Source organism: Microcaecilia unicolor, chromosome 2, assembly GCF_901765095.1.
Source record: "Microcaecilia unicolor chromosome 2, aMicUni1.1, whole genome shotgun sequence".
Lineage (NCBI taxonomy): Eukaryota > Metazoa > Chordata > Amphibia > Gymnophiona > Siphonopidae > Microcaecilia > Microcaecilia unicolor.
This window is the reverse complement of record NC_044032.1, coordinates 364,610,562-364,624,771: the sequence shown is the minus strand read 5'-3', so window position 1 is coordinate 364,624,771 and position 14,210 is coordinate 364,610,562. Positions and strand designations below refer to the sequence as shown.

Sequence of the window (14,210 nt, the reverse complement as noted above, 5' to 3'; positions counted from 1 at the left end):
CTGGATGGCATCTTGCAGCAGTGTGCATTGGTGTCAGAGGTGCTTATGCCCACCGTCCAGCCCGGTGCGGCCCAGGTGTCAACTGCTACCAAAGCAGGTACCCCTTCGACATCGGTGGAGGAAGCTTCGCCAAAGTCCAGGCAGGAGCCGACTTCTCGACGCCCCTCTCTAGGACATAGTTCCTCAAAGTCAAGGCAGGCTTGGTCTCAGCCCTCCCACGCGAAGTTTTTGACTGACACTGATGAGGAACGCTCATGAGTCAGAGGAGTATCCACGGTACTTCTCAGATGAGTCCTATGTTATCCTCTCTGAACCCTCCCCTCCACTTGAAAGGAGAAAGTCTCTGGGGAGCCTTTCGTTCCCTTATTTTGTAAAGGAAATGGCTGAGGCTATTCCATTTTGTTTGGAAGTGGAGGTTGAGCCCAGGGCTAAGATGCTCAAACTCCTTGACTACATGTATCCTCCTAGGGAAGCTGTGACTGTCCCTCTCCATGAGGTACTCAAGGAAGTCCTCGATCAGAACTGGGAGTCCACTCTGTTGGTCCCTGTCATGCCCAAGAAGATGGCAGAGAAGCTAGGACCTTGGACTCTTTTGGGAGAAAGATGTTCCAGGCATATACAATCATACCAGCTCTTTACGAGCGTCTATTTGCAGGACTTTGCGCAAGTTGATGGACTTGGCAGACTCTTTCCCACTGAAGCAGGCTGAGTCAGTGCACCAGTTCTCCAAGCAGCAGAAGGCATGTAAAATTCTTGGCCAGGGGCACCTATGACACTTGGATACCTTCTGCACCTTTCAGAGTCTGGTCTCAAGACCAACACTATAAGGGTTCACCTCAGTGCAATTAATGGTTATCATCAGCGTGTAGAGGGTAAGCCCATCTGTGGACAGCCTCTAGTTGTTCGCTTCATGAGAGGGTTGCTTTTGTTAAAGCCCCTTGTCAAACCTCCGCCTATATCATGGAACTTCAATGTCATTCTCACCCAGCTGATGAGAGCTCCTTTTGAGCCACTGACTTTTGCCATCTGAAGTTCTTGACCTGGAAGGTCATTTTCTTGGTGGCTGTTACTTCAGCTTGTAGAGTCAGTGAGCTTCAGGCCTTAGTGGTGGATGCACCTTATACTAAATATAATCACAACAGAGCAGTCCTCTGCACACACCCTAAGTTTCTGCCAAAGGTTGTAACGGAGTTCCATGTGAATCAGTCGATTGTCTTGCCATCATTCTTTCCCTGACCTCATGCCAATCCTGGCGACTGAACCTTGCACACTTTGGACTGCAAGCGAGCATTGGCCTACTATGTGGAGCGGACAAGGCCCCACAGACAGTCCACCCAACTTTTTTCTTTTGATCTCAACAGGATGGGGGTCACCATTGGGAAACACACAGTCTTTAATTGGTTGGCAGATTGCATTTCTTTCACTTATGCCCAGGCTGGGCTGACACTGGAGGGTCTTGTCAAGGCTCATAATGTCAGAGCCATGGCTGCATCAGTAACCCACTTGTAAACCTCCATTAAAGAAATTCGCAAGGCTGTGATGTGGTCTTCATGCAGACATTGTTGTAGAATCTGTTTGGGGTCTAGAATCCAACTCCACCCCCTAGGCCCGTTTTATTCTGTTCCAGGCTGCATGCTCACTCAGTTTGTATATAGTTTCATATTGATCTGAGTTATGTCCTCGCCGTTGCAAGGCCCAATTGACAAATGTTTGTTTTCTGTGAGCCTGGATGATAGGGATACCCCACTCGTGAGAATTAATGCCCTGCTTGTCCTTGGAGAAAGCGAAGTTAGTTGCCTGTAGCAGGAATTCTCTCAGGACAGCAGGGCTTATATTTTCACAAACCCTCCCACCTCCCCTAGGAGTTGTATCCTATTTTTATTTTTCTTGCAGTAGTATTTAACTGTGGTAGCCATGCAAGAGAGGTGAGTAGGAAGGTACCCTTGCATGCATGGTTGCATGTGTCTCGTGCTCCACAAAAGCTCTTATGGCTTGTCATAAAGCCTGGACTGGGCAGTGTGATGCCACGTTACCTTCTTGAGAATATTAGACCTTGCTGTCCTGAGAGAATACCTGCTTCAGGTAAGTAACTTCACTGTACCCTTGCCAGAGTGCCTGCACATGCAGAAGACTCTAATACTGATTTAGTTCTCCTACCCCATCCAGTAGTGCCCAGTCGTTCCTTCGGGATACTAGTTCACTATCCTGTAGATTTCTTCCAGCTCAGCGCCAGATATTTCCCACGTCCTTTACCTGCCCTCCCTTGGACTCTATCCCCCAGATATTGAAAAGAGTTTAACTTTCCAAGATCAGCACCTGGCCAGTTAAATGTCCCATAACCCGCTATCCGTGAATTTTCAGCAGGACATGGCTGGCCGTGACCCGCTGCAAATTCACAGCTATCCAGTTATAGCGAGTGATGCAACCAGCTATCCGTCGATTTGGCTTGCCAGTTAAGTTTGACCTTGACACAAATAAACCGGATATTCAGTGCCGGTCACTAGAAACGGCCCAGCATTGAATATCCAGGCTCAGCGCCAACTGCGGGAGTTAGCCAGGCTAATTCCCGCAATCTGTATATCGCCCCCCCTATATCTTTTTCATTGTAGTTCACCTCTTTATATTCTTAATGTTCTAGGGACCTCTACCCTCTATGCCTCTTTCCCTTTCATCCACTCTGTGAATGGTATACAGACCCTTTTTCAGTTCTATATCTTGTTCACACCATATATAACCCGCAGGTACTGTATCACACAGTCCTGCTTTGGGAAACTGCTGGCTTTCCAGTGTAGCAATATTTCAATTCTGGCTGTCAGGCACCACAGGTTAGCCAACCTATCACGTTCTCTTCTCAGTGACTGAGGATGCACATTCAACAGGAAAACCTTAGGCTCAAAATCCAGCAACATTCCTATGTATTTATGTAGTCCACTGGCAGAGTTTATGATCTTCCTTACCACCAGTATTATTTGATAATGGCCCCTTTCTCTTTGATACTGTTTTCTTTTTTATTTTTTTTAATATGATGGACATTTCCTTGGCAGAACTGGCCTGTCCGCAGCTTTGACAGCTCTCTTTAGCCAGCCACCAGGCAGTATCGGCAGCTCCTGACCTCACATTAAATTTTCCATGGTTTAAGTAGGGGCTGCTGCTGTGCATTGCTCGGGAAACAGCTGTGCATCGCTTTGCATGTACATTTGTATACTAATTAGCTCATCATAATAGCTTTGCATACAATTTTCGTTAGCTGCTACTGTGACAGGAAAAGAGATTGGAGAACCCTTTTGTGCATGTCTTACTGTACTCCTTGCTCACTAAACCCACTAGAACCAGTGTAAAAACCACATTACTAGCTCATTGGTGTTTGTGCATCTGGGCCAGAGTTTGGCTAAGGAAATTGAAAAGTATTTATATCCCTGTGTTGGGGAGGAAATATGAGAAAACAAACATCTATTAGTATGAAGAATAAATAATTTGGAGTGAAAAGATAGTATGAAGAAGTAATTAATTTGGATTGAAAAGAGAGAAATTATTCTCAAGAAAACTAATTTCTTATTCCAGAGAATAGAAACACTTTTTGCCAAGGAGATAATTCCTCAGTTATAATTGGGAAATTCATATCTAAAATTCTTTCAATTTCCCTCAGAAATTTAATTGCTGGCGTGTATGTTGCGAGGGTGAGAGGACTACATTGCAGCTGAAGAAAAAAAGAATATGGAAGAAGTCAGCCAAGCTCCCCTTTAGCTAATATGGGGAAAGTATAAACAAAGAATAGTAAGAATCATAGACAGAATTTGTTCTGAAAAGTATTATTTTATTAGGTAGTGATACAGTTCACGTATTCTGTATCAGGCAAGCATATAAAAACAGATACACACATACAGGAAGGAAGACTTTTTCCCTTTATTTTAAAGTCAAATTACAGAGAAAAGATAGACAAAGACCACCAAGACAGATGAAGCACACAACCAAAGAAAGCTGGAACAGATAAGTAAAGAAGAAGACACAGACATTAAAGACTCTGGGACTTTGAAAAAAAGAAAGTAACATAATACAGAAACTAGGCCAAGGGCACCTGGCGAGCTTCCCAAACGTACAAACATTCTATACAAGTTATTCCTGGAATTGTGGATTTTTTCCAAGTCCATTTAGTAGTGGTTTATGGACTTGTTCTTTAGGAAACCATCTAACCCCTTTTTAAACTCTGCTAAGCTAACCGCCTTCGCCACGTTCTCCAGCAACGAATTCTAGAGTTTATGCGTTGGGTGAAGAAAAATTTTCTCCGATTTGTTTTAAATTTACTACACTAGTTTCATCGCATGCCCCCTAGTCCTAGTATTTTTGGAAACCCAACTGTTGAAACATAACATACAAATCTACATGGCCAATTTCAACTGTGTTGGACTCCAAATGTTGTAACTCGATACCAAAGATCACAAGAAGCATCATGAGCTATCTACACTTTAGGAAAGAACTGAAAACATACCTCTTAAAAAAAAAAAAGTACTATAAATAATTTAGTCATCAATATTATCACAAATACAAATCATAAGTCAACACTACAAGCCCAAACCAAAGTGCACACAGAAACTGTAAATCACCAACACAAGCATCAATACAAAATATGTAATGTAAGAGCAAAATTATAACAACCAGTCAGAACATAATTTGTAACCTACTTTGAACCGAAACCTGTTTTTGGATAACAGTGGGATACAAGAATGCAAAAATAAACTAAATAAATGTATTTACTTATATTGATAACTGGGGATCCTGTAAAATGAAGAAACCATTTTAAAGTTTGAATTCACATTTAATACACTTTTTAAAAAATTAAAGCTTTATAAACTAAGGAGAGGAAAGACTCTGTAAGAGGAAAAAGTGATTTAAAGCAGTACCATAGAGTTTCATGTTGATTTAAACAATTTTAAATACATTTACATCATATTTACCTGAGTTTTGCTGTAAGAAGAAATTTTAGAATTCTAATTATCTGGATCCAGTAGGCAGGTTTTAAACCATCTTTTAAACTATTTATTTTACACTTTTAACATTTTAACCCATTAAACAAGTGCAATAAAATTATCTGATTTGCACTTTAATATAGTGTTGGTATACTGTTACCTGAATGAGGTAATTGGAGTTTTATAACATCAATTGATTCTCTTTACATCATATATGCTCACTCTAAAAATAACTCACATTAGTTGTCATCCTGTTCTTATTTATGTGGTTAGAGTTACTACTTTTGTAAGGTTACCCTCCTGAGATTTGGGTTCATTCTGAGGTAAGTTGGCTACCACGGCTACAGACAGATAAAAGAGTAGGACTGGGTTCAGCTCTCAGCAGAGGGTACATTAATCTTACAGAAGTCATATACACTCTTAAGTAGCACCTAATTTCCATTTTCCATCATTGTGGAAAATATCAAGGCATGTGCTATATACCAGGAAACACTAGTTCCCATGCATTGTCCTGTAATTGTCCCCCAAAGTCAGATTGACATGTAAGTATGTGGAGGAGGGATAAGAATTCTGACTTCCTTAACATGCCATAGATTCCTGATAATAACCCTTTTTACCTTGCAGTGCATCAAACCCTTTAATGTTCCCTTCTTTATCTATTTGCTGCTCTACCCTAAATTGCCATTTTCTTTGCCGCTATTTAAAAATCCTGGAACATATAGATAGGAATCTAGTGTACTTCTTGATCCCAATAATTTCCAAACACACACACACACACACGCACACACCCCTTTCCCTGTACCTATAAGATGTCTTTATGAATGTGTTTCCTCTTTTATTATAATACCCAGTCTAGTCACCCAGAGTAGCCTGCTTATAGGCCTCGGTCCCAGTGTTTATTGCTCTAGGTTAGTGACTAAATATTGAGGCAAATTAATACTTTTGAAACTGGATCTTCAATCACCATACATCACAGATTTTTAAAATCCAGTAGCAATATATAAATACAGCTTCTTATCATACTAATTCAGGATATTTCAAAGTCCTGTATCTTTATAACTTATATCTTAGTATCTTCAAACCGTCTCACACTGGTTTCCCCAGAACCTCAGTGATGTTAATCGCTATGATTTCAATTGCAGCGATATATACAACATCAAAATCTTCACTGGTTCTTTTACACCTAGCCTCCTCTTATAATTATCAAAACTTTTCCACTTATCTCATTTCATCTTGCTTTATTGTCGGACCCAGGGGGACTGTTGTCCGACATGCACGTCTCCTGGGCTGTCTCAAGGACATTCCCCCTGCATTTTTATTAGCGCCAGCTCAGCAAATGTAACTGTGTTAGAGCTGTATGCTAAAGCTCAGCAAATGGTTTCTTAATGCAAGCACAATGCAGAGGTTTTGCTCCCCAGTGGCTGTGCACTACTGGCTTGCACACAAAAATTGTTACTCAATGGGTTGTATGGACAGACATCCGTGCATATGCTAGAATGCTATTCTGCGCATACAATTTTTGCAATTCCTATACTGATGTGCAGAATAGCATTCCAGCACATGTATGAGTCAGTGGCGTAGCTACGTGGGGCCTGAGGTGGCCTGGGCCCCCGTAGATTTCCTCCTGGACCCCCCTCCTGACGACCCTCTCAACCCTCCCCCGCCGTCGCCTACCTTTGGTTTTGCTGGCGGGGGACCCCAATCCCCGCCAGCCGACGTCCTCTTCGTCCTGCAGTCAAAAAAGTCTTCGTTGACCGTGCAGGACGTCAGCATGCAACAGAACGAAGACTTTTTTGACTGCAGGACGAAGAGGATGTCGGCTGGCGGGGATTGGAGTCCCCCGCCAGCAAAACCGAAGGTAGGCGACGGCGGGAGGTTGTGAAAAGTGGCAGTGGGTTGGCAATGGGGGGGTCGGCAATGGTGGGGGGTCAGCGGGGCCGGGGGGGGGCTAAAATGTGCCCCTTCACCTCGGGCTCTGGACCCCGCTCACCTCAGGCTCTGGACCCCCTCCCACCGAAGTCTGGCTACGCCCCTGGTATGAGTGGATGAGCTTGCAACTCCGATAACATCACTTTACTCTTACACCTTCCCTCAGCTCTATTTTTTTTTTTTCACCAATGCTGGATGCCAGAAAAAAAGCTGTGCTCTGTTGCCTTGTTTTCTGTACTTGTCTCTACATCATGGCCAAATAGCTAGTAGCTTCATTAGCAAGGCTTTAAATGTTCTGTGGACTGTGTACCTAAGACTTTGTGCACAGTTAGCTTGGATACAAAATTCATGTCAATACATGGCACGCACAAAATTGTGTGCCCAATCCAAGCTAGCTTGTATGCAAGGCTAGCGCATTTTACTGCACTGTCCTCATTTATAGTCGGAGCCACAAGTTACCAAATAACGGGAGGGAGGATTTTGTGGTCAATCCTGGTCTTAAATTCACATCCAAAGGTTGTGTGGTGAAATCAGTGCTGGAGATACCATATATACATTATAAAAGAGTTGTCAGAAATTCAGGCTTGGAACTGGGTAAATGTAAATTAGAAGCTCTGTACAAGGGTAATATTATAAGATATCTTTGTGATAAGTTAAAAAAATGTGTCTATCTTGTGCAAACAATACAGACACCTATGTTTTCTTCACAGAATAGGCTCACACACATTTTCATACACAACTTTACACTTGCTCCAAAGGATGTATATGTATATATGTACCCTATGCATGTACTTGCATATAAAATACACAAGTATATTCCAACTCTGTCACTACTCCCCCAGAACACATATGTGCCATCCTGTCATATGCATGGTTTTGGTTGCATAATTTTATAAGACATCCTTTTCTGTATATAAAACATAGTAACATAGTAAACGACGGCAGATAAAGACATGTACGGTCTATCCAGTCTGACCAACAAGATAAACTCATTTTTACATGTTATTCAATACTTTATATGTATACCCGAGTTTGATTTATCCTTGCCCTTCTCAGGGCATAGACAGTAGAAGTCTACCCAGCACTGTTCTTGTACTAAAAGTTCTGAAGCTAACGTTAAAGTCCCTTAAAATTTACACTCCAGCCTATCCATATCTATTCAGTATCAGGGCACAGACCATAGAAGTTTGCCTAGCACTGGTTTTGCTTCCCAATTACCAGTGTTGCCACCCAATCTCCACTAAGATTCTAAACAGGATTCCTTTCTGTTTATCCCACGCCTGTTTGAATTCCATTACCGTTTTCATCTCTACCACCTCCCGCGAGAGGGCATTCCACATATCCACTACCCCTTCTGTGAAAAAATACTTCCTGACATTACTCCTGAGTCTGCCCCCCTTCAACCTCAATTCATGTCCTCTAGTTCTACCACCTTCCCGTTTCCGGAAAAGGTTTGTTTGTGAATTATTACCATTCAAATATTTGAACGTCTGTATCATGTCATCTCCAAGGTATACATGTTCAGGTCAGCAAGTCTCTCGTACAGATTGCAACACAAATCCCATACCATTGTTTCTTAACCTTCAGATCCTTGGACACCAACACCCATAGGCGGTCGGTGGCCCAACTGTTTGGGGAGGCTAAAGGGGGCTTATCCATTATGTTAGACCATCGAACATAGATCTTACACCCATTCAAATATGCTTGGATAAAGTAGCAGACTGGTTGACAACACATCAGCTGGTACTGAACCCGGATAAGACTACTACATCTTGGATAGTAGGGCAAGGCACATATCCCTCTGTGGTACCTGTGCTATTTGGTCAGAATATTCCAACAGTTAAGTCTTTTAGATATCTCGGGGTCATTATTGATTCCGCATTGACCTTTGAGGAACAAGTATCCGATGTAGTGAAAAAATCTTTCTTTCATCTGAGACGGCTTCGGTCAGTCAGAAATTCAATAAGTAAGGACTCTCTCAAAACGCTGACATCAGCATTTATTACTTCACGTTTAGACTACTGTAACATTGTATATGCTGGGATTACTCAAGCAAACTTAAAGCGATTACAAAGAATTCAAAATACAGCAGCACGTATGATCTGTAGGGCCCGGAGGGATGATCGAGCAACACCTTTATTGCATCATCTGCACTGGCTCCCGGTCGAAGCAAGAATAAAGTTTAAGGCTCTTGTCCTGACACACAAAGCCTTTCACACATTAAACCCTAGCTACTTGTCGAATTTAAAAATCCCCTACACCGCTATGCGAACTCTCAGATCCCTAACAGATAACAGGTTAGTCATTCCCCCTCTTACTAAGGCTAGGTGGGAATCTACACGGAGATCGGCTTTTTTCTACCTGTCACCCTCCCTTTGGAATAGCCTTCCAAAGGAGATCAGATTAGAGAAATCTTATCTCCATTACCGAAAACTTCTGAAAACCTTTCTCTTTATAAGCTACGTAGAACAGAACTTAGCATAATGAGATAAGGTCAAAAAGACAAAGAAAAATGGGATAGCTTAACTGGATATTAGATTTTTAACTTGTATTGATTTATTATGTAGTTTATCTTGATTGCTGTGCTTTCCTGTCATGAATGGAATTCCTATGTCTGTTTATTTGTATATACCAATTTTTTTATATATATGTAAACCGTTCTGTTTTGCAGATGCAATAAGATACGGTATATAAATTAACATAAATAAATAAATCAATCCATAATTGTCTGATCACACACAGAAAAAAAAAATAAATGTCACAATTAATACCTTTTATTAAATTTAGATATTAGCTATGTATCATATGTCAAAGAATAAAGTGGTTGCTCAAAGCATATACTAACCACAATCGCTCAACTGCAAAACACTATGCACAACTTTGTGCAAAAACACACTCTGAACCTTACTGTACCATAAATATTACACTGGGCAGAACCTAATACACCAATATACCACCCATACGGAAAATGCAGACCGTCAACAATATGAAACAAGGGATCATAATATCATGATATGTGTAGAGCCACAAAACACCATAATTCATGTTTAATGTGGGATAAAATGCCATAAATAAGTAAATAAATATAAACTTTTAATGTTAAGCACCTAATTCTCAAAGTGGACATATTCCAAACACTATAATGAAAATAAAATGATCTTTTCTACCTTTGTTGTCTGGTGACTTTGTTTTTCTGATTGTGCTGGCCCAGTATCCGATTCTGCTGCTATCTGTCCTCTTAACTCCGTTTCCAGGGCTTCCTTTCCATTTATTTGTTTACTTTCCGCCTTTCTTCTTCATTTCTTGTCCTACATCCATAAGTAAAAGCTGGGTCCTCCGCAAACTTGACTGTCCAGTGGATCCAGCTTTTGCCTATTTTCTTCATCCATGTGCAGTTTTTCTACTCTCTTCCTTTTCTGTTATCTCATCTCCTTCCTCACTCCTCCCTCCCCCTCCATGTCCAGCAACCCTCCTCTCCCGTTCCCTCCATCCAGCAACTCTCCTCTCCCCTGCCCTCTCCTCTTCTTCCACCATGTCCAGCAACCCTCCTCTCCCCTTCCCTCCATCCAGCAACCCTCCTCTCCCCTGCCCTCTCCTCTCCCCTTCTTCCACCATGTCCAGCAACCCTCCTCTCCCCTTCCCTCCATCCAGCAACCCTCCTCTCCCCTTCCCTCCATCCAGCAACCCTCCTCTCCCCTTCTTCCACCATGTCCAGCAACCCTCCTCTCCCCTTCCCTCCATCCAGCAACCCTCCTCTCCCCTGCCCTCTCCTCTCCCCTTCTTCCACCATGTCCAGCAACCCTCCTCTCCCCTTCCCTCCATCCAGCAACCCTCCTCTCCCCTTCTTCCACCATATCCAGCAACCCTCCTCTCCCCTTCTTCCACCATGTCCAGCAACCCTCCTCTCCCCTTCCCTTCATCCAGCAACCCTCCTCTCCCCTTCTTCCCTCCATCCAGCAACCCTCCTCTCCCCTGCCCTCTCCCCTTCTTCCACCATGTCCAGCAACCCTCCTCTCCCCTTCTTCCACCATGTGCAGCAACCCTCCTCTCCTCTCCCGTCTGCCTTGTTTCCTTTCTGCCCCCCCCTCCCCTCGCCGTACCTTTAAATATTATAGTTTTGCTGGAGTCGCGGGCAGCCGGCATTGAAGACATCGGCAGGCTTACACCGGTTCCAGCAGCCTTCCCTCGTTGCAAGTCGGATGATGGCTCCACCCTAGTAGAAACAGGAAATACGTCAGAAGAGGGCGGAGCCATCATCCGACTTGCAACGAGGGAAGGGAAGGCTGCTGAAACCAGCGTAAGCCTGCCGATGTCTTCAATGCTGGCTGCCCGCGACTCCAGCAAAACTATAATATTTAAGGGCGGGGCAGTGGCGGGCTGGGGAGGCTTAGCCTCCCCAAGCCTCTTATACGGGGCGCCTATGCCAACACCCCAAGGTCTTTCTTCTGAGTCGAGCTTACTAATCTCTCCCCTCCTATTCGGTATCTCTCTTTTGGGTTTCTGCACCCCAAGTGCATCACTCTGAGCTTCTTGGCATTAAATTTTAACTTGATTAATTTAGCTCAGAATTCATTCATTTATCAACTCCAATTAATGCTAATTAATTAAATTAAGTGATATGTGCGCAGTTCTAACAAATCACACCATTATATCCCCAGGGGAATATTTGGTGGAATCATAGGAACCATCATCGCACAAGGAAGTGTTCCATTTACTAATAAAGTATGTACATACTCTCGCTGTTGTTTTCCACTCAATTGAGAATAAAGAAATAAATCTTATTGTCCCCTAATCTGAATAAATCAAAATAAATAACTCATAAACTAATCCCTGATTGTATTTCGCATTTGCCTTCTGTTATTTTAGCAAATAGATCAATACCTTCTACATATACTTAAATATATATGTGTATCTGTACATATAAAGAGGGTAAAGCGCTTCTGAGTTACTACATAAAAGTAACAATTGATAATCAGATAATATGAATAAACACTCCTCTATGTGCTCAGATTCCTCTGTTTTATAGCTAATTCTATTACAGATCTCACATCATCTGTTCCCTCCAATTTGCTGAAAATCAGTGGATAGCCAGTTATATCATGTGTAATGTAACCGTCCGCTAAGTGCTAATAGGGAATATTCAGTGGGAGACAGCTGGCTATCCCCCGCTGAATATCAGCACATAGCCAGTTAAGTACTATTTAACCAACCAGGTGCTGTTTCTGACTGGTTAAATGGTTTTGAACATCAGCCAGCTCAATTCCAATCTGAATTTTCTTTGTAAAACAGGTCTCTTATTGTACTATATATTTCTTTCCATGGTTATTAAATCCATTTTTTCTTCTTTTTTTTCATAATTTGTTAAACAGATTTGCAAAGCACAAGAATCTAAAACAGCTTCCTACTGCAGCCTCTCCTTGCCAATCCACTTTAACATCCAGCAGGACTGTGGACATTTCTTAGCCTCTGTGCCCTCCAGTATGATCCAGTCACCTGAAATATTGAGAAGCACTTCAACTACAGGCACCAATGAACATGAGTGTATTGTGGTCATCACCAGAGAGGTGCCACACCAGACAGCAGCAGACTATGTAAAGGATTCTGTGTCGGACCATAGAGCCCTGCCGGAGATGTACGAGCGACAAGTATGTCTTCTGCTGCTTCAGTTGTGCAATGGCCTGGAGCACCTGAAGGAACATGGCATCATCCACCGGGATCTCTGCCTGGAAAATCTGCTGCTGGTACATTGCAAGCCCTCTGCCAGCTGTGGTAAGCCCAAGAGTGAAAAGCACTTGCCACGGCTCATTGTCAGTAATTTTTCCAAAGCCAAACAGAGGTCTGGTGCCATGGACTCCAGGCTGAAAAAGGATCAGGCCCGGCTGGCTCCGGAGATCGTATCTGCCTCTCAGTACAAAAAGTTTGATGAATTTCAAACAGGTATCCTCATCTATGAACTCCTCCACCAGCCTAACCCTTTCGAGGAGAGGGCCTTTCTTACGGAGCAGGAGCAGGAGTACAGTCAAGAAGACCTTCCACCATTGCCCAACCTCTCCATCTACTCCCAAGGCCTCCAGCAACTTGCCCACCTGCTATTGGAGGCAGATCCAATCAAACGTATCCGCATCACTGAGGCAAAAAGGATCCTGCAGTGCCTGCTCTGGGGTCCCAGAAAAGACTTAACCAGTCAGCCCTTTTGTCACGAAGAAGCTCTTCACAGTGCCTTGCAGAACTGGATTGACATGAAACGGGCACTGATGATGATGAAGTTTGCTGAGAGGGCCTTAGACCCTGAGCGGGGAATTGAACTGGAAGACTGGCTATGCTGTCAGTACTTAGCGTCTGCAGATCCATGCTTTCTATACCATACACTCAGACAACTCCAGTTACTGTGATCTGCCCCTGTAGGCCTTAAATGAGGCCTGCAGTAACTGGGAACACTGTTACCACTAAGTATGCAGCTCCTCTGCCCCACACTATCTTCTGTTTCCAAAACCCTTGGCTACTACAATTCTCATATGCTGTGTAAAAAAAAGTGTTGAAGACCAAAAACAACCCCACTTTTGTGTTAAAGAAAGAGGACTAAACTCTGTAGACATCTGCTACACTCACTGTGAGCACTCTCAAATGTGAACAATATTGTAAATTGTAGATTTCTAGCCTTCAAGGATTTTGCTGTTCTGCCAAATGTTGGCTATTGTTTTTTGTTGTTGTTGTTGTTTTTTTTTTTTTAATGAAAATGAAAGTCCTCTGAAATTTCAGAGGTTATATAGTATATGTGAATCTAGTAGCAGATGTGCTGCTAATTTATGACAGTCAGGTACTGCTAAACAATAAAGAGTGACATATTGGTTGTTGCATCTGTGTCCTGTACGAAAGTCTGGTCATTCTGAAGGCAGACGGTTTCATAAGACATTTTTTTTAAGGGTTGGTAGGCTCATTAAGCCCTTCCTACTGGGTCTGCAGGTGTAGCAGGACCCACACCCCTGGCTCTACACCATAAGAGGCCTAGCTGTGAGTTCAGGGGATAGCGAGGAATGGAACCCCGCATAAAATGCAAAATCTACTACCAAAGAAGATGTTTAGTAGAGCTTGTTGATACTTTCCAACAAACAGAATGTTGTAAAGAATTACACAAAAGGGACTGATAATGCATCTGTTGGTGCATTCCCTTATCCATTGAATATTTTGGTTGAGTTCAAAAGCCAGCACTATCGAGTCAGTATTTTCAGAGAGCCAAGATTTTTGGAAGCTATAGAATGCTGAGAAGTGTGAGATTCTAAAAGCACATCTGTATCCCCCCCTCCCCCAACCACCACC

The 14,210-nt window shown here is 42.8% G+C and overlaps 1 protein-coding gene across 5 annotated transcripts in view; it reads left to right on the top strand.

The window, feature by feature from the left end:
* The window catches only part of PRAG1 (PEAK1 related, kinase-activating pseudokinase 1), a 115,566-nt gene extending 101,818 nt beyond the window's left edge, over nt 1-13,748 (top strand). For all 5 annotated transcript variants that reach the window (XM_030194527.1, XM_030194528.1, XM_030194531.1 and 2 more), the window contains one exon: nt 12,263-13,748. In XM_030194527.1, coding sequence (XP_030050387.1) covers nt 12,263-13,285 — 1,023 coding nt within the window. In that variant the 3' untranslated portion in view covers nt 13,286-13,748. The remainder of the gene's footprint in view (nt 1-12,262) is intronic.
* Nucleotides 13,749-14,210: the final 462 nt, after the last annotated feature.